The sequence below is a fragment of the Sciurus carolinensis genome, chromosome X (genome assembly GCF_902686445.1).
Source record: "Sciurus carolinensis chromosome X, mSciCar1.2, whole genome shotgun sequence".
Lineage (NCBI taxonomy): Eukaryota > Metazoa > Chordata > Mammalia > Rodentia > Sciuridae > Sciurus > Sciurus carolinensis.
The window spans coordinates 34,302,553-34,326,942 of NC_062232.1; the positions used below are offsets into that span (position 1 = coordinate 34,302,553).

The window sequence follows — 24,390 nt, forward strand, 5'->3', positions numbered from 1 at the left end:
AGAATATAAGTAACAATAAATGCTGGTGAGGATGTGGGGGAAAATGTTCATGTATACATTGTTGGTTGGACTACACATTGGTGCAACCACTCTGGAAAGCAGTATGGAGACACCTCAGAAACCTTGGAATGAAACCACCATTTGACCCAGTTATCCCACTCCTCGGTTTTTACCCAAAGAGCCTAAAATCAGCATACTATAGTAACACAGCTACATCAATATTTATAAGCAGCTCAATTCACAATAGCTAAGCTATGGAACCAAACTAGGTACCCTTCAACAGAGGAATGGATAAAGAAAATGTAATATACATACACAATGGAATATTACTCAGCCACAAAGAAGAATGAAATTATGGCATTTGTTGGTAAATGGATGGAACTGAAGACTATCATGCTAAGTGAAATAAGCCAATCCCCCAAACCAAAGGCTGAATGTTCTCTCTGGTATGTAGATGTTGATGCACAATAAGGGTGGGGGAATAGAAGTTCATTGGACTAGACAAAGGGGAAAGAGGATGGGGGATGGGAATGGGAAAGACAGTGGAATGAATGAGACATAACTTTCCTATGTTTATATATGAATACACGACCAGTGAAACTCCACATCATGTACAACCACAAAAATGGGGTCCTAATTAGAATAAGTTACACTCCATGTATGTATACTATATCAAAATACACTCTACTGTCATGTTTATCTAAAAAGAACAAATTAAGAAGTTATTAAAAAAAAAAGAGTCTGCTCCGTGTCTGAGCTTCCTCTGAGTGCCCACAGGAGACACCTGAACATCTGAACCCAAAGGAGGGTTTTTGTCTTTTCCTTTAATTAGAAGCGCCCTGTTGGGGCCCTACTGGCTGTTCCCACTGATAGAGCTTTTCTAGATGCCCTGTAAAGACAAAGAGATGTGTCCCTGGTCGCCTCTATTTCACATGCTCACTTAGCATGCCCCTCCCCTCTCCTCTTGTCCCTTTTATCTGCTACCAAATGCATGGTGACCCGGAGCTATGGGTGCAAACCCGCCTCAGGGGCCCCAGAGTGGCTGGGGCTGACTCTGAAAGGAAGGTCCTTCTGTCTTTCCCATTAACAGGGTCTTGCCTGAAGTTTCTCCTTGGGGACATGTCAGTCAATTGCAATAAGAAGGCAATAATCCCTGTCCCTTGCCCTTGGCCCCCTTTTTTGGCTTCGAGCAAGGTTTTGATTTCAAGGTCTATTCATCCCCTGCTGGCCAGGTGGATGGGTGCCTCCCTGGGTCCTCTGGGATTGTCTGATTACTTTCCTTACTAACTTTCCATTTGGGAGAAATGGTTGATTCTGCAGGTGGAGAAGGTGTTCCTTAGTGAGTTCCTTGTGCTAGAGTGAAGTAGGATAGAAGAAAGAGGAAGAAGAGGAAAAAGAGAAAAAGGAGACAAAAGAAGGATAAGGAAATATAATTTTAGTTTAAGGTTCAGTATATCATTTCAGGATGGGTCACTCCCAGATTTCTGGGAAATCTGTAAATCTCTCTCTCTCCTCTTTTTGGTACCAGGAATTGAACCCAGGGGTACTTAACCACTGAGCCACATCCCCAGCCCTTTTTATTTTTTATTTGAGAGCAGGTCTCTAAGTTGCTAAATTGCTAAGGCTGACTTTGAACCAAGATCCTCCTGCCTTAGCCTCCTGAGCTGCTGGGATTAGATTACAGGTGTGCATCCCCATGCTGAGCTATAAATCTTAAAGTCATTGCAAATGTACTCATTTATGATAATTACCTTGTGCACTATTAATTATCCTATTCGATTAATAGATCTAAGTAAAAAGAGCTACAACATTAGAAGAAATCTATAATTTAGAGGACTTTCCAATGTCATCTGCTGATCAGATAATGAAGACCTCATGGGCCTAAGGACCCTGAGAGCAACTAGATCACAATAAATCCTCTTGTGATCACCAGACTGATATCATCCCCACATAACTACCGGTGCCTACCTGTCACCATGTTTCCTTTAAAAGAAGAGCCAGAGAGCCAGGCGCGATGGTGCACGCCTGTAATCCCAGTGGCTCAGGAGGCTGAGGCAGGAGGATGGCAAGTTCAAAACCAGCCTCAGCAACTTAGAGAGGCCCTAAGCAATTTAAGTGAGACCCTGTCTCAAAATAAAAAATAAAAAGGGCTGGGGATGCGGCTCAGTGGTTAAGCACCCCTGGGTTCAACCCCTGGTACCAAAAAAATAAAACAAATGAACAAAACCAAACAAAAGTACACCAAAGAGCCCAAGAATCCCCAAAACTTCTCTTACTCTCAAGATGGCCCACATGCTCCCTTAAAGTGTCTTCCTAACTTTATTCCAAAGCATCTCTCTGTTGAGATAGCTTCTACTCTCTCTTAAATATGTATCTGCTTTCTTAAATAAATCTCCATCTGTGTCTCTCACTGGTGTTGCTGAAATTCTTTTCTGTCACTTACACCAAGGACACCACTTGTCCTGAGTCAAGCATGCCCCATGGGCCTAGGAGCTCCCGGAGATGGCAACACGGGCTCAGGAAGCTGTGGACAAGGACAGGGTTTTAGGTAGACAGGCTGGTTCTTACAGCCATGTTTCAGACTCCAGCCTGCGGGGGGTGGGGGGGCTTCATTAGACCAAGGTTTGCAGTGAAGGTAAAAAAGACATATCCAGCTCTGGTGGTCACAAAGAGAGTGCTGTCCTCCTCTCCCATGGGGGTAGGCCGAGCCCACCAGGGGGATAAGGGCTTCATTTGGGGGGCTCCCTCCACCCACAACCCTACCTCATCCCCACCATTGTTCCTTTCCCAGCAGGGGTTAGACCCGTTCAGCCACGGTTTGGCTTTTAAGGCCCCAAAGGAAGACAACAAAAATTCCCCTGGGCACAGTGACCTCAGATGTCTCGATTCCCACCCAGATCCCTTGCTGTGGGAGGGAACTAACTCTAGCCTTCATCCCATCCGTGCTGCAAGGCCAGCGAGCCAGACGTTGGCAGGTTGTCATGGATACCGGGGAGCTTGGTCCTAGCAGAGAGCAGAGGGTCCAGCCCTCTGCAGGCCTGGCGGATCTGCTGGGACCACGGGAATGTAGGGCAACTGAACTGCTAGCCAGTGGGGCCAGAGAAATTGGCCTCCCTGCCTGGATCAGACCAGACTCCCTCCTTTACTCCCCGAACCAGGGCTTTCCAAACCTTAAATGTATAGGAACAGGCCGGGCAGGGTGGTAAATGCCCATAATTCCAGTGACTCTGGGAGGCTGACCCAGGAGGATCACAAATTCAAGACCAGCCTCAGCAGTTTAATGAGGCCCTAAGGAACTTAGAACTTGCCTCAAAATAAAAAGAGCTGGGAGTGTGGCTCAGTGGTTAAATGCCCTGGATTCAATCCCTGGTACCAAAAAAAACCCAACCTAGGAACCACCCCACCCCCATCTTGTTAAAATGCAGATATTGGGTCAAGAGGTCTAGGGTGGGAGTTGGGGGTGCCCAGAGATTCCGCATTCCTAACCAGCTCCAAGGTGCTTTTTCTCAAACAGTTGCTGAGGGCATTTCGCAGGACACAGAGTAGCAAGGACTTTAATCCGGTCAGAGTGGGTTTGAGAAACCTCGGGCAGATTCTGAACAGGCTTCCTGGATCTGCTGTCTTAGGCCGTGGCTGTGAGCTTCCATTCCAAAGCCAGGCCTCCAGCCTTACTGGAGTGGAAGGGCCCACACCCTGGTCTGGTTTGGAATCATCCACCATCCACCACTCCAAAGAAAGGAAACCAGCAGCCTGCATTTCGGGAAAACATCATTATTTAAAACTGCCCTGTCCTTTCTCCAGCCCTCCAAGTTATATAACGTGTCCTTGTTGAAAATGCTGATAATGCTATTTGGGTGGCATGAAGCCAATTTCTGGCTGCATATTGCTGGTGGCTGGGGCTGGGGTCAGGGCAGGGGGCAGGGTCTGGGGAAGGTTTAAGGAGAGAAAGGGACCAGGCAGATGGAGAGGGCAGTAGGGCTGGGGTGGCCAAGGCCTGGGGATAAAGCTGATTGGTGTGTCAGCAAAATCTGCCACTGGCTTTGGTGATTCGAAAGGCAGACACGTTCTTTCATCTCTGTTAATCCTCATCTGATACAGAGGATTTTCCTGCCATTAAATCTGGAGAAAGAAAACTGAACACTGAAACCCGCAGAAGCAACGACTCCTGTTCTGCTTTCTGACCTCCTCCCACCCCCAGCCTTTCTTTCTCTGTGAACCATCTTTTATCATGTGTGGCTGACTGATTTGGGAGATGGAGGGGCTGGGGCAGCCCAGGGGCTCCTTGGAGGCGCAGGACCACGCAGATCCCCAGGACGGTAAGCTGCATTTGGGAACTTTCATGAAGGCTTCTCTGCAGGGGTTTCTCCGCATCCATTTTCTTGCTGGGCTGTTAGTGATCCCTCGGAGTCCCTGTCAGGCTCTTCTCCTGGGGAAGAGTTTCCAAATAGACTCAAGCTGAACTTTTGGGGGAGCTTCTGATTGGCTGTTGGCTTCTCTTAACCCAACACCAAGGTCACTGGGAGGAAGCAATGGATATGAAGAAGGGCAAAAAGGTAGGACATTTTGGAGGAAGTGTGGAGGTGGTGGCGGTGATGGGGGTCTCAAGGGACCCCTCCTAGGCACCAGGTGACCTGTGCTTGCTTTCTCTCTTCAGGCAGGGATCCCACAGCTGGGTGGTTCTAAGCCACCAGGTCTGTAAAAGGGATGCTGGTCCTGCTTCTGCATGGTGAGTTTTGCTACCACTGGGTGCAGGAATTGGAAAGATGCCCGGAAGTCACATGGCTTCTACCCAAAGAGTTCAGTTTTCAAGTGACTTCTATGATCTGGACATTCACGATCAGATTTCACTGGGGGAGTGACGTGGGGGAGGGGATAGAGAATGAGAGTAAACAGCAAGTGGTGTCCCCTCCCCCACACCAGCCAAATATATGAAATAGTCTCCTCGGTGACTTTCTTATTCTAATCTCAGATATAAATTTATTAATGTTCTAACCCCCATCTACAGTGGTTTTCTAATCATGTCATTTTAAGCTCATTTAGTTAAAACCCCCAATCCCTTCAAGAAACCATCTTCCTAAAAGAGAAAGAAAAAAATGAAAGACGTTGGCATTGTAGGACTTTACGGAATTAGAGATGCTTAGAATTTTTTCAAAGTTTTTTGTCCTGTTGTTACATGCGTTTTCATATCCCAAGAAGGTGGCAGAGCGCTTGCTTACTGCGCATGCTCGGGGCCCTGGCTGCCATCCCCAGCACTACACAACCAAACCGAGAAGATTCATCACTAGATATTTTCCCCAGCTCCGGCTGCTCAAATCTGAGATAGCCCAAGGAAAAAATCTGTTAAGGTCTTCAGAAGTAAGTGATTTGACCCACCGAATCGTTTTTTTCCGACCCTTGGGATGAATTTAATTATTTGAGGTAATGATGATCTATGTGATAGACTTTTGTATGCAGTACTAGTAGGGAACATTTTACCAGATGATTCTAAAATGGTAGTAATAGAATTTTCTTCCTCTTTATTTCACCTTTTCAAAAAGCAGAACTTACTCTGTTTAACCAAATAGATGCACAATGTACTTTCAATGTGTTCGATACTATGAGGGATCTTTATCCTTGAGAAAATTACATTCCTTTATGGGAGAGCCAATAAATAAATGAGAAAAAATTGGAACGGGGCATAGGGAACATTATGATAAATAAGATACAACTTCCTACCTCGAGGAGCCTCCAAAGGACAGAGGTTGACATTTATATAATTACCAACAGCCAGCTTCTTGCCATTTCTCCTACCTAGAAAGGACATGAAGTTTGATTGACTCATGGGGACAGAATGTTTGCTTCTGAGAGCCAGTGTTATTATTTAAAACTGCACCGAAAGCTCTGCTGTCCTTACAGAATGCAGATAGTTCAGAGCCTACATACAGCAAAATGGGAACCATGCTTGCGACAAAAACCTGAAATACATCCAGACTTCTTGTGACAGTTGGAGGACTCAGTGGTGACATCATTTGCTAACAATAGACGCACTTAAAATTAATGACCGTCTCCATGTCCCCTGGTGCTTTCATTTAAAACACACTCTAGCAGCACAGAGAATATTTCTCTGACGACCATGAGTCACAAGTAATAGGGACAACATGTTCCTGAGACGCAGGCAGGGATAGTGCTCTGTCTCCTTGGTGAGCAAAAATGACAAGACCTAGGGGGAATCAGAAGCGGCTCACAGCAGGGGAAATTTGGGGCAAGATCGGAACAGAACTTCTCCTTTTGAGGACATACAGTTCCCCTAGAAGTGCATCTTCTGTCACAGGATTAAGTGTCCACCTCTGCCCCTCTGTCACTGCCTCCCAAGTGTTCCTCTTATTCATAGTATAACATGCAAATTTCATATATTATTTTACAGGTCCCTCATATTTCGCTTGCTCTATACTGAGTCTTTAAAGAGGGTCCGGGTTTGTGTTTGGTCTCCCTCCCTTGGAGTAAAGCATCATGGGTGCTTTATAAGGGTTTGTTGGTTGAATGGGTGAAGCTGCACAGATCAGAACCTTTACTCAGCCTGAGGGACTCACTCATACTAGGGATTAGGTCTCCTTCTAAGAGGGTAAGACTTGCGTTTTTTTTTGAAGTGCGGGAATCCAGGGGCACACTACCACTGAGCCACATCTTCGGCCCTTTTTAAAATTTTTTAGATTTTGAGACAGGGTTTCCCTAAGTTGCCCAGGCTGACCTTGAACTTGCCATCCTCCTGCTTCAACCTCCTGAGCCGGAATTACAGGTGTGCAGCACCGCACCTGGCTGGAAATGTTCTAAATCTTGATTGGGATGGTATGTATACACGTATGTTATACTTACTGAACTGTTCGTTAAAGGTGGTACATTGTATTATAAGTAAATTCAATTGGACTTAAAAGAAGAAAGAATGTAGGGATAGAATGACTGTACTCCAAGTAGAATAAATCCCTCACTGTCAAGAGTGAAGTACGGTGGCATGGTGAGCAATATGCATGTGAGATTCACCGATGTCACTGCACGGAGCAGTAGTTACTACCTTCTGCTTGCCTAGTAGTATTCCATCCTATAGATGTGCTTGTTTATCTATTCCCCTATTGTTGGATATTTAAGTTGCCTCCAGTTAGGGAGTACGTCTTAGTCTGTTTTCTGTTGCTATAACAAAATACCTGAGGTTGAGTATTTTATAAAGAAAGGCAATTTATTTAACTTACAGTTCTGGAGGTTCAAGAGCATGACACCAACATCTGCTCAGTTCTGGTGGGGCCCTCATGGTAGAAGCATGTGTGTGAGGAAGAGGCGACGTGGCAAGACAGGAACCAAGAGGGACTCAGGGGATGTACCAGGCTCACTTCTAACTACCAGGTCTCGTGGAACTTCCTGAAGGATTGATAACTACATTAATTCCTCCCAAGGGCTAGAACTTTGATGACCTAATTACCTTCCACTAGGCCCCACCTTTTAAAGGAAGTACCACCTCTTAATACCACCACCCTGAGGACCAGGCCTTTAATACACGAACCTCTGCAGGACACATTCCAATAACCAGCCCATAGCAGGATAATTATCAGTATTTAGTCCTGGAGGTCTTTCTAGAGTCTCGTCTGCTTCTCAGAAGGGTCAGATCTTTACCTTGGAATTTCAGAAGGCCTTTGAGGCCCCCAGCAGCCCACCTCTCTAGAGAGAGATACCTCCTTCCTTCATGACTCAGCCTCAAAGCTGCAGCTGGAATCCATGATCCTTTTTTCTTGTCAATGGTTCCCATTTTGCTGCAATGGTGTGGGAAGTCAGTTCCGGGTCAGGTGAGGCCAGAGGTCATTCCATGGACTTTCCTGCTGCATTTCGGTTTCCCCCGTGCAGTTTTGTTTTGAAAATCCAGCAGTGGGTCTTGGCCTGAGGAGCAACTGGGGTAGCTTTTGCCAGGAGTGGGAAGGGAATAATTTCTAGAGCCAAAGTGGCTGAATAGATTTTGCTGAAACCAGAAAATTGATCATATTTTCCCATGCTATTTTGGTTTCATGAGGCACAAGTTCTTTTAAAACAATTCGAAGAGAGAAACATTCCAAACTCAGTCTGTGGTTGGAAACTCCATGAGTAACCATTCTAGCAAACCTCGAGGGGGGAAGACTCATATTTGCAAAGCTCGGGGCCTCCTGAGAGAAACTCAGCTGGTCTGCATTAAGATGTCATTCTGTGGGACACCTGAGCCCAGCCATTGCTGCCTTCTTGCAGCTGGGGGTTGGCTTATGCATGCCACTAGTACACAATCTCAGTGCCCATTCCAGGTGTTTGCCCACATTCGGGGACACTTATAATTTTTGTTTTTAAATAGCGGTAAACCAGGCATGGTGATACGCACCTGTAATTCCAGTGACTTGGGAGGCTGAGGCAGGAGGATCGCAAGTTTGAGGCCAGCCTCAGCAACTTAGGGAGGTCCTAAACAACTTAGTGAGACCCTGCCTGAAACATTTGAAAAAGTAATAATAATAAAAAAGGGGAAGGGTGTAGCTCAGTAGTAAAGCACCCCTGGGTTCCATCCTCAGAAACAAAATAAAAGAGATAAAATCCATATAAAATTTACTTTTAGTCATTTTATTTTTATTTTTATTTTATTTTTTTGGTACTGGAGATCGAGAACCCAGGGGTGCTTTACCACTGAACCACATCCACATCCCTTTTTATATTTTATTAGAGACAGGGTCTCATTAAGTTGCTTAGGGCCTCGCTAAGTTGCTGAGGCTGACCTCGAACTTGCGATCCTCTTACCTCAGCCTCCCGAGCTGCTTGGATTACAGGGGTGTGCCACCATGCTCGGCTATCATTAGCCATTTTTAAAGTGCACAGTTCAGTGATATTTAGTATATTCGCAATGTTGTGCAGCCATTACCTCTATCTAGTTCCAAGACATTTTCCATCTTCCAGAAAGGAAACTTGGCCTATCTATTATCCAGCAGTCACTCCTATTCTCTGCTCAGCCCCTGGCGACCACTAATCTCCTTTCTGCCTTTATGGATTTGCCTGTTCTGAACATTTCCTATAAATGGAATCATACAACATGTGGCCTTGTATAATTGGCTTATTTTACTCAGCATAATAACTTTGAGGTTCATCCTTCATCTGCTTTATAGCATGTGTCAGTCCTTTGCTCTTTTTAAAGGCTGAATAATATTCCATGGTATGGTGTACCACATAAAGTTATCCATTCATTCATTGATGGACATTTGTTGTTTCTACCTTTTGGCTCTTGTGAATAGTGCTAGCTACTTATATTCATGTTCAAGTATCTGTTAGATCACCTGCTTCCAGTTCCTTTGGAATTGGAATAACTAGGAGTAGAGTTGCTAGGTCATTTGGTCACTCCATTACATCTTGTAAAATTTTATACACACGGAAGAACCCCATTTTTATAAGGTTGGCCTACCTAGGCTCTTGGTTTTTTGACTTTGGTCGCATTTTGACTTTTAACTTTGGAATCACCTATGAAGCTTTAAAAATACCAATGCCCATTCCCACCCCTGAACATCCTGATGTAATTGGCTTGCAATCATTCTAGATCCTTTGCACTATCCTTGTGATAATAACTTCAATATATTTTTGGGGGGCACCAGGGATCGAATTCAGGGCTCTTAACCACTGAGCCACATCCCCAGCCCTATTTTGTATTTTATTTAGAGACAGGGTCTCACTGAGTTGCTTAGGGCCTCTCTGTTGCTGAGGCTGACTTTGAACTAGCCATCCTCCTGCCTCAGCCTCCTGTAACTTCAATATTCTGACACCTGGCACATTTGTCAGCTTTCCATTGCTGTGACAAAGTTTCCAAGGTAAACAATCTATAAGGAGGAAAAATTTATTTTGGTTCATGGTTTTAGATGTTTCAGTCCATGATCGGCTGGCTCCATTGCTTTTGGGCCTGTGGCGAGGCAGAACATCATAGCGAGGAGCACGTGATAGAGCAAAGCTGCTTATCTCATGGCTGTTGGGAAGCAAGCAGAGAGAGAGGGGGCCAGGATCCCAATATTCCCTTCAAGGGTCCACCCATCCTTCAGAAAGAAGAAGCCAACATTCATCAAGCAGGTTTTCAATTACACGTAACCACTCCTGGCTCCAGTCTGTGTCTCCCTCTCCTCAGGCTTGCTTTACTGTCAGAAATTGTAGTTCAATTTCCTCTACTTCTTGCTTCTGCTGAATAAAGTTGGTTCACACTGTGCAAAGGACCTTGCAGTGATACAGATTTCCCTTGCCCCATCTAGGGAGGTCTCCATTCACTCTGTACACACCTTTGTGCCTCCTTTAAGAAAAACAATGGTAAAGATAGTCACAGGGCATGATGTGTCAGGAACTGGCCTGAGTGAGGAAAGTCAGGGTCCACTGGTAATTGCATATGTGTTTTGACAGTTGTCTATTACTGTGAACTAAACTCTAACATGTTGTGGCTTAAAACAATGATTTCTTATTTTTTAGGATTCTGTGGCTTAACCATGTGTTAGTCAACTTTTTGTTGCTATGACAAAATACCTTGAGATAATCAATTTATAAGGAGGAAAGATTTACTTTGGCTCATGCTTTTAGAGACTTCAGTCCATGATCACTTGACTCTGTTGCTCTTTTGTCTGTGGCAAGGTCGAACATCATGGCAGGGAGCTTTCGGTAGAGCAAAGAAGCTGCCTGCATGGCGGCAGGAAGCAGAAAGAGAGAGGAAGGGATGGTCCAGATGTCCAATATCCCCTTAATGTGCATGGTCCCAGTGACATCCTTCCACCATGCTTTATCTCTTAAAGGTTCTGCCACCTCCCAAAAGTGCCAGAGGCTGGTGACCAGGCCTGTAACATATGAGCTTTTGGGGGACATTTAAGATCTGCCCCATAACACTTGGTGTGTTGCTTTCTACTCCGGGGCAGATTTCCACCTGGCCCTGGAAGGATTTGTCTCTTGATGAGGTTTAATCCTGTGATGAGTGGCTCATGGAGCCCACTTTGAACTTGGCCCAGTGCCTTCACAGCTGTTTCGAGCAGCATGGGGCATCTGTTCCTCATAGCTGTCCACACCTTACAGACGAACAAATGGAGAGACAGAGGTCGTCTCAGGTTAAAAAAAAAGCAGCATGAGAAAGCAGGGGTGAGAATAAGTATCCTCAGGGTTTATGAGAGGACCCTGGCATGCCCTCAGGGTAAGTGTTTCCAGAACGAATATTCTGGAAAGCCTGCCTATGAACCCTGGCGCTATGACAACTTTTGGCTGAGCAGGGGCAGTCCTGAGCCCAGACCCCTCCTGCATTTCTCATCTTCTTCTCCTTGTTCCTCAGATTGGAAATAAGAACACTGATGTCTTTTCTGACTTCCAGATGAATCCTTCCCCAAAATACCAATGTGAGAAGAGAATTTGCTAAGCAACTGCCAAATGAGTTGACTTTCTCTTCTCACAAACTGAAATCTTTATTTTAATTTGATAAGTGTGTTTCTGGCCAAGGTATTCTCAGGGAACTCAGCTCTGGATGGCCAAGGAGATTTGTTTCTGATTCTGGGAGAGAGCACTTTTCATTTGGATATGGAGAAAGCAGGGTTGTCCTAAACAATTTTTTTCATTTACTCTTATGTATTTCCTGTCAGTGAATGGTGAGGAGTTTCCTTTTGGTTGAGGGGTGCTGCCTGGCCCTGAATTTGAGTCCTTTGCTCTGGCAAAGGGAAGAGTTTGCCTGGTGTTTCCGGGGAAGGAAGGAGGGGGCCATAAGGAGGGAGATGGCACTAGAGAAATGAAGGGAAACTGGTATGTTAGTCAGCTTTTCGTTGCTGTGACAATTTACGAGGAGAAAAAGGTTTATTTTGGTTTATTGTTTCAGAGGTTTCAGTCCAGGGTCAGTCAACACTGTCGCTTCTGTCAGGGTGGAGCATATGCAGAGGTGTTTACCTCAGGAGGGTGGAGAAGCAGAGAGAGAGAGAGGAAGAGGATAAGATCCCAGCATCCCCTTCAAAGGCACCCTGCCAATGACCCAACTTCCTCCAAGTGGGCCCCACCTTTCAAAAGTTTCAGCACCTCTCAGTAATACCACAGGCTGGTGACCAAGCTTTGAGCACATGGGACTTTGGGCTGTATTTCAGATCAAAACTGTAGCATCTGTCTTAGGCTCTTGCTCAAGAATCTTATTGCAAACCATAGAACCTACTCTAGGTCATTGACGCTGAGCAGAAGTTTATTTGGGGACACATAATGTCCCCAGGCTTCCCAACTGGAGGTCACACTACCCAGGAGCGATGCCTATATCAGGATGTGGGCAACTTCAAAAGACTCTACTGCCACTGCCACTTGGTGGGTACACCTAAAACCTCATGAGAATCGTGTTTTATGTGCTGGATGCTAGAAATTCCACCATGCAAACCTTAAAGCTTCTTCTGCCATTCTCTCTAGAAAATGGTTTCTGCCTGGTGTCTACTTCTGAATCCAAGTCTTGCTGGGTGTCTGCTTGACAAAATTAGGTCACGTGCCTGGGTCTTAACTGCTAAGGAAGATAGGAAAAAGAGTTTCTGGGGCTGGGGAGATAGCTCAGTTGGTAGAGTGCTTGCCTTGCAAGCACAAGGCTCTGGGTTCAATCCCCAGCCCTGCAAAAGAAAAAAAAAAAAAAAGAATAGAGTTTCTGGCTTCTATTTTTTTTTTGCACCAGAGATTGAACTCAGGGGTGCTTAACCACTGAGCCACATCCCTGGTCCTTTTTAAAATATATATTTTAGAGACAAGGTCTCACTAAATTGTTTAGGGCCTTGCTAAATTGCTGAGGTTGGCCTTGAACTCACAATCCTCCTGCCTCAGCCTCCCAAGCCTCTGGGATTACAGGTGTGTGCCACTATGGCCGGCTCTGGCTTCTGTCTTGAGGTAGGACTCGTAATATAGGAAATTTCCTAAGTGTAGAAAGTGTGCTTAAAACATGTCCCCTTTTCCAGTGTCCAGTGTCCACTACAATCAGAGATGGTTTGTTGCAGAAAGGAACAGAAATTGACTCGCCCATGCAGATGGTTTGAGTGCGTTTCCAAAATGGGAACAGGAAAATGTCAGAAACAGCTCTAGTAGGACCTCGTGGGAACTAGAGAGCTGGCCAGCACCTTTCTGCTCCCTGTGGGCTTCATGAGTTCCATCTCTGTGATTCATGTCAGAGCTATTGCTCTCTCTCCACATGCAATGGTCTGAACATTTGTGGCCCCCACTCCCAATTTATTGGTTAAAACCAAATTCCCCAATGAGACCTATAGGAGGTGGGGCTTTTGGAAGTGATAATTTATAAGGATGGAGCCCTCATGGTTGTGATTGGTGCTGTTACCCTAGAAAGTTCCCCCGCCCTTTCCACCATGTGAGGACCCAACAAGATGGCTGTCCATGAACTAGGAAGTGAGCCCTCACGAGGCAGTCTGCCTTGTTCTTAGACTTCCCAGCCTCCAGAGCTGTAAGAAATAGGTTTCTGTTGTTTGAAAGCTCCCAGTTTATGGTAGTTTGTTATGGCACCCCGAGCAGACTGACAGTACCCCAACTCCTTCACCTTCCCCTCAACTCCACTCCTCCATAATGCTGTTCTGTATGTGACTTTGGTACAAACCCCATCTCCAATGCCTGGCAGGTTTGTGCTCACAGAAGCTCACTGACCATTGGCTCAGTGCCTATTTCCTCTTCACGGAGAAGGGTTGAATCAGATTAGCTCTACTTAGATCAAAGTGTTTGCTCACGAGCAAGCAGCTGTGACTGGGAGGAGATGGCAGAGACACATGGGACTCTGAGTGGGGTGTTTTATTTCTTGGAGGCAGTGGTTAGTAACAGCTGCTGTGGAACCACAGAAAACAGGGCCAGACAGGTCCTCAAAGGTCAGGAAGTGCAGTTCCTTCAGTTCACAGTTAAAGAAATGAAGTTCAGAAGGTTCCACGTGGGGGGTGGGAGACAGTACAATAGTTTCCTCTGTGAGAAGGAGGGAGTGATACTTACTTGCACAGCTGTCGTAGTCAATGAAATAATGTATGTAGCAATCTTAGCCCTGAACAAATATTTATTAAAAGTTGGTTGTTTCTGGGTAGAGTGGTGCATGCCTGCAATCCCAGTGGCTGGTGAGGCTGAGGCAGGAGGATCCCAAGTTCAAGGTCACCTGAGCAACTTAGTGAGAAATATAAAATAAAAATGACTGGGAGTGTAGTTCAGTGGTAAAGTGCTTCTGGATTCAATTCTCAGTATCTTCCCCCCCCCAAAAAAAATTTTGGTTGTTATAATAGCAAAAGAAACACATAAAATTTTTCTTTTTGGATACTGGGGGTTGAACCCAGGGGTGCTTAACCACTGAGCCACATCCCTAGATCTTTTTATTTTCTATTTTGAGACAGGGTCTTGCTGAGTTGCTTAGGGCCTTGCTAAATTGTTGAGGCTGGCTTTCAACTCCCAATCCTCCTGCCTCAGCCTCCCGAGTCACTGGAATAGGGGGTTGTGCCACCACACCCAGCAAAACCCATACAATTTAATTAAGTGACATTATGCATGCTTATAACACCCAGATAACGTATGTTATCACAGTTCCTAGATTATGTCCTATAGATAGTTGCTGCCATTTGGGGTTGTGTTACATATGGTGTGAGGTAGGGGTTGAGACCCTTTTTATTATTAGGGCTTATAACACGCACCTTTTTTGTAATGGTTTACTTTGAATTAATCTTATTTTGCTTCATGCACAATGCAAGATTATTTATGATTCAACTAAATTTACCTCTCTTTTCATTCTTTATGCCATTGTTGTCAGGTTTTTTCATTTACATATGCTATAAATGCCACAATACCTTGGTATTTTTGCTTTAAACAGCCACTTGTCTGTTAGGCAATTCAGATGAGAAAAGTCATCTTTTATATTTTATGACATATTTATACCATTCCCATTGCTCTTCATTTCTTCCTATGGATCTGATTTTCATCTAGTATACTTTTTCTTCAGGCTGGAGAAAGTCTGCATTTCTTGTGCAACAAGTCTGCTGGAGATGAATTTTCTCTGATTTTGTTTATCTGAAAATATCTCTATTTTCCTTCATTTCTAAGATGCTTTCGCTGGATATAGAATTGGATTGCCAGATTTTGCTTTCCTTTCAGCACTTAGAGATGCCATTCGACTGTCTTATGGCCTTCATTGTTACAGACAAGAAGTCAGTCATTGTCTTATTTTATTCAGGCTGCTATAACAAAAACACCATAACCTGGGTTACTTATAAACAACAACGTTTTATTTCTCATAGCTTTGGAGGCTGGGGAGTTCAAAATCAAGTCACCATCAGAGTTGGTGTCTGGCAAGGGTCCATTCCTAATAGATGGCACTTTTTCCCTGTGTCTTACATGGGTTTTGGTTTTTCTTTTTTTGGTGGTGCTGGGGATTGAACCCAGGGCCTTGTGCATGCAAGGCAAGCACTCTACCGACTGAGCTATATCCCCAGCCTGAACCTGGGGCTTTGTATATTCTAGACAAATGCTCTCCCACTGAGCTGCATCCCAGTCCTCTGCGGTCCCTTTTCTAAGGGCACTAATCCCATTCATGAGGGCTCTGCCCCTATGACGTGATAACCTTTCAAATTCTGCACCTCCTAATACTATCACCTTGGGGGTTGGGATTTCAACATATGAATCAGGGGACAGGGGTCACAAACATTCAGACCATAATAGTGATATACATGTATATATATTATTTATGACTGCTCTTTACTCTATGTCATGTCTTTCTTCTTTGGATGCTTTTCAGAATTGTCTATCTTTGGCTTTTGGCAGTTTGATTATGTCTCTAGACAGAGGAGTGTGTGTGTGTGTGTGTGTGTGTGTGTGTGTGTGTGTGGTGGTTTTATATTATATGGGGCTTACTGAGTTTTCTTTTTAAAATATTTTTTTAGTTGTCAGTGGACCCTTATTTTATTTATTTTTATGCAGTGCTGAGAATTGAACCCAGTGCTTCACATATACCAGGCAAGCGCTCTACCACTGAGCCACAACCCCAGCCCTAAAGAGCTTTTTGTTTTTAATACAATTTCAGTAATTGTCATCAATTCTTTTTCAGCCAGTCCCATTTCTCTTCTAGGACTTCAAATACATGCATGTTGGTCTCCCTGCTTGATATTGTCCCAAAGATCTTTGCAGATCTGGTGATTTTTTGGCCCAATTTTTTTCCTCTTTGTGCTTTACTTTGGGTTATATCTTTTGATTGCCTTTCAGGTTCATAAATCTTTTCTTCTGCAGTGTATATTCAATGATTTAAAAAATTCCAGATATTGTCTTATTTTAATGCTAAGATTTCATTGGGTTCGTTTTTAGAGTTTCCATACCTCTTCCAAAAGTCAGGCTCCCCATGTCTTGACTCATACCTTCCCCCTGCCTGTAAACTAACATATTTATAATAAACCCTTCTTTGGCAATTCTAACATGTGATCTGTCTATGGGTCAGTTTCCTTAACTGTTTTGTTAGTTTGTTATGGGTACTGGGTACTGAACCCACTGAGTTACACCCCAACTCTTTTTATTTTTTATTTTGAGACAATGTCACACTAACTTGCTGAGGCTGGCCTCGATCTTGCAATCCTCATGCCTCAGCCTCCCTAGACTCTGGGATTACAGGTATGTCCCACTGCACGTGGCTGTTTTGCTACTTTTTAACATGTGTAGTATTATTCGATTATACACTGACTACTGTGGATGATAATTGTAGAAGCTCTGGGTTCTCTTGTGTTCCTTTGAAGGCTATAGAATTTTGTTCTAGCATCCAGATTTAAGTACCAGCAGATGCCCCAAATATTTGAAGGGCTTGGTTTTGGGCTTGCTTAGAGCAAGCCTATTTTAGTTTGGTCTTTAGTTCCAGGAAATAGTCTTTACTTCGAAGGTGTGCCCCTTTGGCATTTCAATGGAAAGCTCGATGTATTTTATAAGATCCTCTAACCTCATGGACCTTGAACTCTTCATCTGCCTCCATCACTCCATCAAAAGACTTAGGTCTTTTGGCCTTCAGTTTTGACTTTCCTCTTAAGAGTCACTCCGCACAAATGTCCTTCAACCAAGGATATAAGGGGAGACTATATGCTAATTTTATGGCTCCTTCTTTTCTTTTTTCCCTCCTCAATTTCCGGCCAGCATGGCAGCTTTAAATGCTGACCTCTAACTGGAGAGGTTGCATTTCCCATGTGAAAGTGCCCTGAGAGGAAAAATCAGTTAAATCGACTTTTTTGAGGCAGGGTCTTGCTATGTCCTTAGGGCCTTGCTGAGGCTGGTCTTGAACTTGTGATCCTCCTGCCTCAGCCTCCTGAGTCACTGAGATTATAGGTGTGTGCCACCGTGCCGGGCTTTACTCACTTTGCTTCTCTTCTACTTGGGTTGCTTTCCATGTTTGTTTCTTTGTTTTGGTACTGGGGATGGAACCCGGGGCACTTTGTCACTGTGGTACATCCCCACCCCTTTTTATTTTGAGATAGGGTCTAAGTTGCTTAAGACCTTGCTAAGTTGCTGAGACTGGTCTTGAAGTTGTGATCCTCCTGTCTCAGCCTCCCACCTTGCTGGAATTAGGCTGTGCAGCTTTAAAGTTACTACTTGCCTGATCCCAAACCTGGTGCAATTAGCCTGGGGGTGTGAGTTTTAGAAGTGCCCCACATGATTCTAATGTACAGCCCTGGTAGCGCATCTTCCTACACCCTTCTTTCTAGTTCCCTGTAGGAATAACTGTGGGTATACTGGAACTATCTGCACGAATGTTCATCTGATAACAAACTACTTTGTCATTGCAAGCAGAACTCACCCAAATATGTTATTATTTAGAAAAAAATTTATTTTGATGCCCAATTTTTCTGGCTTACAAACATATACTTAGTCTTCATATTGGGTGAACCAATACTGGAGTTCTGCTATCTGTTCTAAGAATTTACTTGACTAAATTTAAATTTCACTAAATAATCTGGTAAGTGAGTTATCATTTCTAATGGCTATCAAAGTTTCAGAGACTGAAAATCGGTCTCCAATAGTGACAATGTCTTAGAATTTTTATTTTTATCTTCGTATTTATTTACTTATTTATTGAGAAAAGTTCTCACTAAATTTCCCAGGCTGGCTTTGAATTTCTGATCCTCCTGCCTCAGCCTCTGAAGCAGCTGGGATTACAGGCATGTACCACCATTCCTGGTTGTCTTGAATGTTTAATAAAATTGAAAGTAAATTTTAACTTATTCTCTGAAATAGGTTATACGTCCACATGGTTCAAAATTTTAAGTGAAAAGGATATACAGTGAAAAGTTCACTCTCCCCTCTCACATACAGTTTTAAAACATTAGCAGATACCTTTTTTTTTCTTTTTTGGCTGTGGGAATTGAGCCCAAAGATGCTTTACTACTGAGTCACATCCCCAGTTCTTTTTAGTTTTTATTTTGAGACAGGGTCTTGCTAAGTTGTTGAGGCTGGCCTTAAACTAGTGATCCTCCTGCCTGAGCCTCCCAATTCACTGGAATAACAGGAGTTATGCACTTCCACTCCTAGATGGGAGCTACCTTTTTTGATCTCTTGTATCATACAAATTGGTTGTATCCTGCCTCTTATAATCCTGTGAGTTCTTGACAAAGAGTTTTAAAAGTAAATGACATCCTCCAGCAGGAAGCTCACAGAGGAAGGCATCAATTCCATTGAATTCTGCAAACATTTATTGAGTCGTACTGTGTGCCTGGAACAATTTTAGCTATCGTGGGGTATAAACATGAGTCATGATTGAGAGCACAGTTCTCTTAATTAGAAAGAAGAGACTAGAATGAAGGACAATTTGTAATGAAATCTAATACCTTCGACTTGACCCAGTTGGAAGAGTTGGTAGGAAAGGTCCTGCCTGTGTCCAGCTGAGACCTGGAGTAAAGGTTATATTCTTGGCCCTTCTCCCTAACACAGTGTCTCCCAACCCAGCAGAGGTCCTGTTCACAGCTGAGCTTGGCATAGGGTCCAAGAACTTTGCTGGAAGCTGTCTGTCAATCTCGGTCTTGAAGGGAGAAGAAAAAGCCAAGTCAAGCTTTCTCAGGATCGGAATGTTGAAACAGCTACAGCTTTCAACTGAACACTCAAAGGTCAGAGTGTTTCCCAGCCAAGTCTGAAAGGGCTGGATCCCCTTCCCAGCAGCTGAGAAAGCATGAAGTGTCTGCAACAGATGAACTGAAAAGACCCTAGAAGCTGAGCAAATCTCCAGAGGCAGCAGCAAGTGTACTCTGCACAGCTCTGTGCTGACCATAGCTTCAGGTTCCCCCAGCGGCTTGGGTAGATAAGCCCAGATACTGTGTACACAGTGAAAGGGACTGAATGGCAGGCCAGGGGTGTTTGCTAGGAATCTGGGAGTACTGCAGAGGAGCAGCAGAAAGTATGAATCAGTGGCTACTTGTGGATACCCTTTCTTCCCTGCAGGAACTGTGGATTGAGCACACACTACCTGAGAGAGTAAAACTTGTGCATGTGTTAATGCTGTCTTTTCCACTGGTCCTTAAGATTGGGCTTGGGACCTCTGGTTTCCACAGGACAGTAGGCCAGGCCATTCTGTTTGCTGCCAGTGGAAAGTCTATGGGGGGGGGTGGCTTTTGAAGTCTTTATCTGATTCTCTACTCAGATGCTCAGAAGACAATTTATAAGCACCTTTCTTTCCCAGAATGACATTAAAAAGTTTCTACAGGGCCAGGGCTCTTGAATGGAATGTAACTGCATAGTGCCTATAATTAATTCTTTTGGGATATGTGAGGACATGGATAATTTATTTGCATTCTGTCCTTATGGTTTAATTTCAGTGACCATTAAAGAAAAAGAGGACAGGTGGGGGGAGCACACCTGTAATCCCAGTGACCCAATTTGGGAGACTGAGGCAGGGGGATCAAAAGTTCAAGGTCAGTCTGGGCAACTTAGTGAGACCTATCTCAAAATAAAGTAAGAAGAAATGGGCTGGGGATGTAGCTCAATGATAGTGCCCCTGGGTTCAATCCCTAGTACAGGGGAAAAAAAGGAAGATTGATAAATTTATCTAGAAAATTTCCAACCCCTCTGCTCCCTAATTCTTTCATCTCCATGAGGCTAAATTTACTCAGTGGGGTTTTTTTTTTTCCCCAGAACTGAATTCTTAGGAGAGGGGTCAACAGCACTAAGAGAAATAAAACACAAGCCACATATGTATAAATTAATTTCTTTCTTTCCTTCCTTCCTTGGGATTGAACCCAGGGGCACTCTGTCTCTAAGCTACATCTCCAGTCCTTTTTATATTTTATTTTGAGACAGGGTCTTGTTAAAGTTGTTTAGGGTCTGGCTAAATTGCTGAGGCTGACCTTCTGATCCTCCTGCCTCAGCCTCCCGAGTTGCTGGGATTACCAACCTGGGCCCCTCTGCCCAGCTTCCTATGCATACATTTCTAAGTAGGCCCACTAAAAAAGGTAGAAACAGTTGATATTGATTTTAACATTTAAACCCAACATACCTAAAATATTTCAATATATAATCAACACAAAAATTATTGATGTGATAGTTAACTCTTTTTGGTAATGCGTCTTTGAGATCTGCTGCCTCTTCTCCATTTAGAGCACATGGCAATTAAGACTGGCCACATTTTAAATACTCTGTGGCAATGTACCTCGTGGCTGCTGTATCAGGCAGCTCAGGTCTACGCATAGGCCCTAATAATGCCCTCCAAGATCCCCATAGGCATGTACACAACAAAACTTCCAGGCCACTCAGTCATGATACAGGCAGGAGGGAGTTTAGAATGGAGTCCCATGCAGGGATTACAGCATGGGTTTTGCTGATTAAGGTAACCGGAAAGCAAAGAAGACCGCACTGTAAGGTGGGGAAACCTGTGCGACCTGGGAGGTGGGAAGGAGCCATTTGCAGGATGCAGGAGAACTTGGGGGAAGGCTTGTGTCCTGCTACCTGGGGTGACTTCTGGCTGACTATTGCTCCTCTTTTGTCTCTTCTCCTTCCTGTGCCCTACACCCGCCCACAGCGGTGATCCTCGGCCTGCCCAGCACCCAGGCCTCCGAGGCCTGCTTGCGCGCCTGCCCGGCGGCCTGCACCTGCAGTACGGCAGAGCGGAGCTGCTCAGTGCGCTGCGACCGTGCGGGCCTCCTGCGGGTGCCGGCCGAGTTCCCGTGCGAGGCAACCTCCATCGATCTGGACCGGAACGGCCTGCGCATCCTGGGGGAGCGGGCCTTTGGCACGCTGCCGTCTCTGCGCCGCCTGTCTCTGCGCCACAACAACCTGTCCTTTATCACGCCGGGCGCCTTCAAGGGTCTGCCGCGGCTGGCGGAGCTGCGCCTGGCGCACAACGGCGAGCTGCGCTACCTGCACGCGCGCACCTTCGCCGCCCTTGGCCGCCTGCGCCGCCTCGACCTGGCCGCGTGCCGCCTGTTCAGCGTGCCCGAGCGCCTCCTGGCCGAGCTGCCGGCCCTGCGCGAGCTCGCCGCCTTCGACAACCTGTTCCGCCGCGTGCCGGGCGCGCTCCGCGGCCTGGCCAACCTGACACATGCGCACCTGGAGCGCGGCCGCATCGAGGCCGTGGCCTCCAGCTCGCTGCTGGGCCTGCGGCGCCTGCGCTCACTCAGCTTGCAGGCCAACCGCGTCCGCGTGGTGCACGCCGGTGCCTTCGGCGACTGCGGCGCCCTGGAGCATCTGCTGCTCAACGACAACCTGCTGGCCGAGCTGCCGGTCCACGCCTTCCGCGGCCTGCGGCGCCTGCGCACGCTCAACCTGGGCGGCAACGCGCTGGGCCTGGTGGCGCGCGCCTGGTTCGCCGACCTGGCGGAGCTCGAGCTGCTCTACCTGGACCGGAACAGCATCTCCTTCGTGGAGGAAGGCGCCTTCCAGAACCTGTCGGGCCTGCTGGCGCTGCACCTCAACAGCAACCGCCTCACGGTGCTCTCCTGGGCCGCCTTCCAGCCCGGCTTCTTCCTGGGACGCCTCTTCCTCTTCCGTAATCCGTGGCGCTGCGACTGCCACCTGGAGTGGTTGCGGGACTGGATAGAGGGCTCTGGGCGCGTGGCCGACGTGCCCTGCGCCTCCCCTGGCTCCGTGGCCGGCCTGGACCTCAGCCAGGTGGCTTTCGAGCGCTCCTCCGATGGCCTGTGTGTGGACCCAGAGGAGCTGAACCTCACTACGTCTAGTCCAGGCTCGTCCCCAGAGCCCGTGGCCACCACCGTGAGCAGGTTCAGCAGTCTTCTCTCCAAGCTGCTGGCCCCAAGGGTCCCCGTGGAGGAGGCAGCCAACTCTACCGGAGGGCTGGTCAACGCCTCGCTGTCCGACAGCCTTCCGTCCCGTGGGGTGGGCGGCTCGGGTCACAAGACCACCTTGCTCTTCATCTCCTGGGCCCTGCTCAGTGCGGCCCACTCCATGGTGGTTGGCCTGCAGAGGGACTGACCCCCCTGTTACACGGGATGGCCCAAACTGCTTTGGCCAGGGGAGCGTTTGGTTAGCTGGGTTTAGGGGTGTTCGTGGGGGAGGGGCGAGGGAACGGGATGGAGGCCGGTGGTGAGAATTCTAGTGGAGGGTGGAAGGAACAGTTTGCCACCAAAGATGGCCCTAAGCAGAGGAGAAAGAACCCTGGGAGGTACCGCAGGGAGGGGAGAGGCTGGGTTGTTAAGGATTTCTGCTCTTCTCCTACGGGCATGAGAAACAAGAATGAATAGAGGCCCTGGGTGCAAAGGCGAGGAATTGGAAGCTCCTAGGGCTCCCTGTCTTCCAGGCAGCGGTGCCTATAATGCCTGGATTAGGTGGTCAGCCCTCTGGCCGAATTCTAAGAACTATGCCAATTCTCCTGGCAGGGTAACCCATTAAACCAACCCCTCTGTTTTCTATGGCAATCCCCCCCCCCCCCCAGGAGCCTGAGGATACTAGGATTCTTGAAGTGGGACAGGACATGAAAGAAGGGAAGATGGGGAAAAGATTTAGACCCCAAAAGGGTGGCGAGAGTGGTTCCTTGGATCTGAGATGCAGTTAGGAGCTATTTCACACAATGACGCATTTCATTTACTCCACAATGATGCCCAGGGGTATCCTTAGCCACAGAGGAACATTAGGGCGGCAGGGTATCTTTGTGGACAAGCTTGTAAAATCCTAAAATTAAAAAAAAAAAAAGTTCAACCGGTTTCTTCTCTATAGGACTTTTCAGAGTCTTTCATATGTTAACATGCATTGTGAATCTCCTAGGAAGCCACAAATCCTCTTTTCTTAGCGAATTGTGGGAAGACACAGAGGTGCTGTTAGCAGGGCGATGATTCCATGGGTGTGGAAATTTGTTAGGAGCTGCACACTTTGGGGCAAATGGCTAAGGAGGAGGGAAGCAGCAGTAGGGGAGGCCTAGAGGCTTCTCAGGATGGGAACTGGCCAACTCCCTGTCCCCAGGCTTGATGACCAGAGCAAAGGCCAGCCGGCCAGCACCTGCAGCAAGCATTCAGGGCCTCTGCACAGTGTCTGAGGACAGGGCTGCCACGTCCCACCCTAGGCACCCCAACCAACCAGCTCTTTTCAGGGCTCAGCAGAAATGAGCAGAGCTTGGCTGTTTTGCTGGCTGGGAGATCAGCAGCTCTTTGGGCCCTGGCCACTAGGGTAGGCTTGGCGGGCTTCCTCCTCAGTGCCGGCTCTGGGCTGGGGATGTGGCTCAGTGGCAGAGCGTTTGCCTAGCATGCATGCACGAGGCCCTGGGTCCCATCCCCAGCACTGCCCAAAAAATCCAAATAAAAATCCAAATGCCAGCTCTGCTATCTTCCTATACCCATCTCTGTAGTTGGCAGCAGAACCGTCCTATGCTGGTCACAATGGGCACATGTTTGACAGAGCATGAAGCAATCAAGCCAACAAACAAAAGTGCCATAGGTCTGCCAAACACTTGCTCAAGCTATTCTTCTCATCATGTACAGTGATAACTGCTTTTGTCAATGTTCTGGAATCTGCAATCTTAATGTCCCCAGTTCCTGTCTTTGTATTTGGAGAGGTGGATTTTCAAAACCCACATGGATTCAGGGTGTACCCATCTGTTAGGTTTTCATGGCAACAGTACTTAGTATACTAGGTATTAGAACGGCTGCAGGAGTTTTCAAATGGGTTTTGACCATAGAATGGGTCATGACCAGCATTGAAGAAAAAACTTAGGGCCTAGGGGGGTGTGACTCAGTGGTAGGGTATGTGCTAGCTTGCTCCAGGTCCTGAGTTCTGTCCCCAGCGCTGCAAAAAGCAACATCACCAACAACGATAGGATAGAATAGCCACAGAGCATCTCGTGTAATATAAAAGTAAACATTGTTTTGCGAAACTTTAATTTGTATGCATTTGACCCAGTTGTATGTGTATATATGTGTGTACTGGGTTGCTGTGTACAATTTGTAGTTTATTGTGGGGTGGTGGTTAAAAAAATTC

The 24,390-nt window shown here is 46.2% G+C and overlaps 1 protein-coding gene across 1 annotated transcript; it reads left to right on the forward strand.

Moving 5' to 3' along the window:
* The first annotated feature begins 4,252 nt into the window (after nucleotides 1-4,252).
* Nyx (nyctalopin) lies at nucleotides 4,253-22,395 on the forward strand. The gene is made up of 2 exons (XM_047535214.1): nucleotides 4,253-4,316; nucleotides 20,987-22,395. The coding sequence occupies exons 1-2, from the start codon at nucleotides 4,253-4,255 to the stop codon at nucleotides 22,393-22,395; spliced, it is 1,473 nt and encodes a 490-aa protein (XP_047391170.1).
* Nucleotides 22,396-24,390: the final 1,995 nt, after the last annotated feature.

What these genes read in the sequence shown, in the direction of transcription:
- Nyx (XM_047535214.1), top strand. Translation starts at nt 4,253, where the DNA reads ATGGAGGGGCTGGGGCAGCCCAGGGGCTCCTTGGAGGCGCAGGACCAC. An exon ending in CCACGCAGATCCCCAGGACG is followed by an intron (nt 4,317 to 20,986) that starts GTAAGCTGCATT and finishes ACCCGCCCACAG; the next exon opens with CGGTGATCCTCGGCCTGCCC.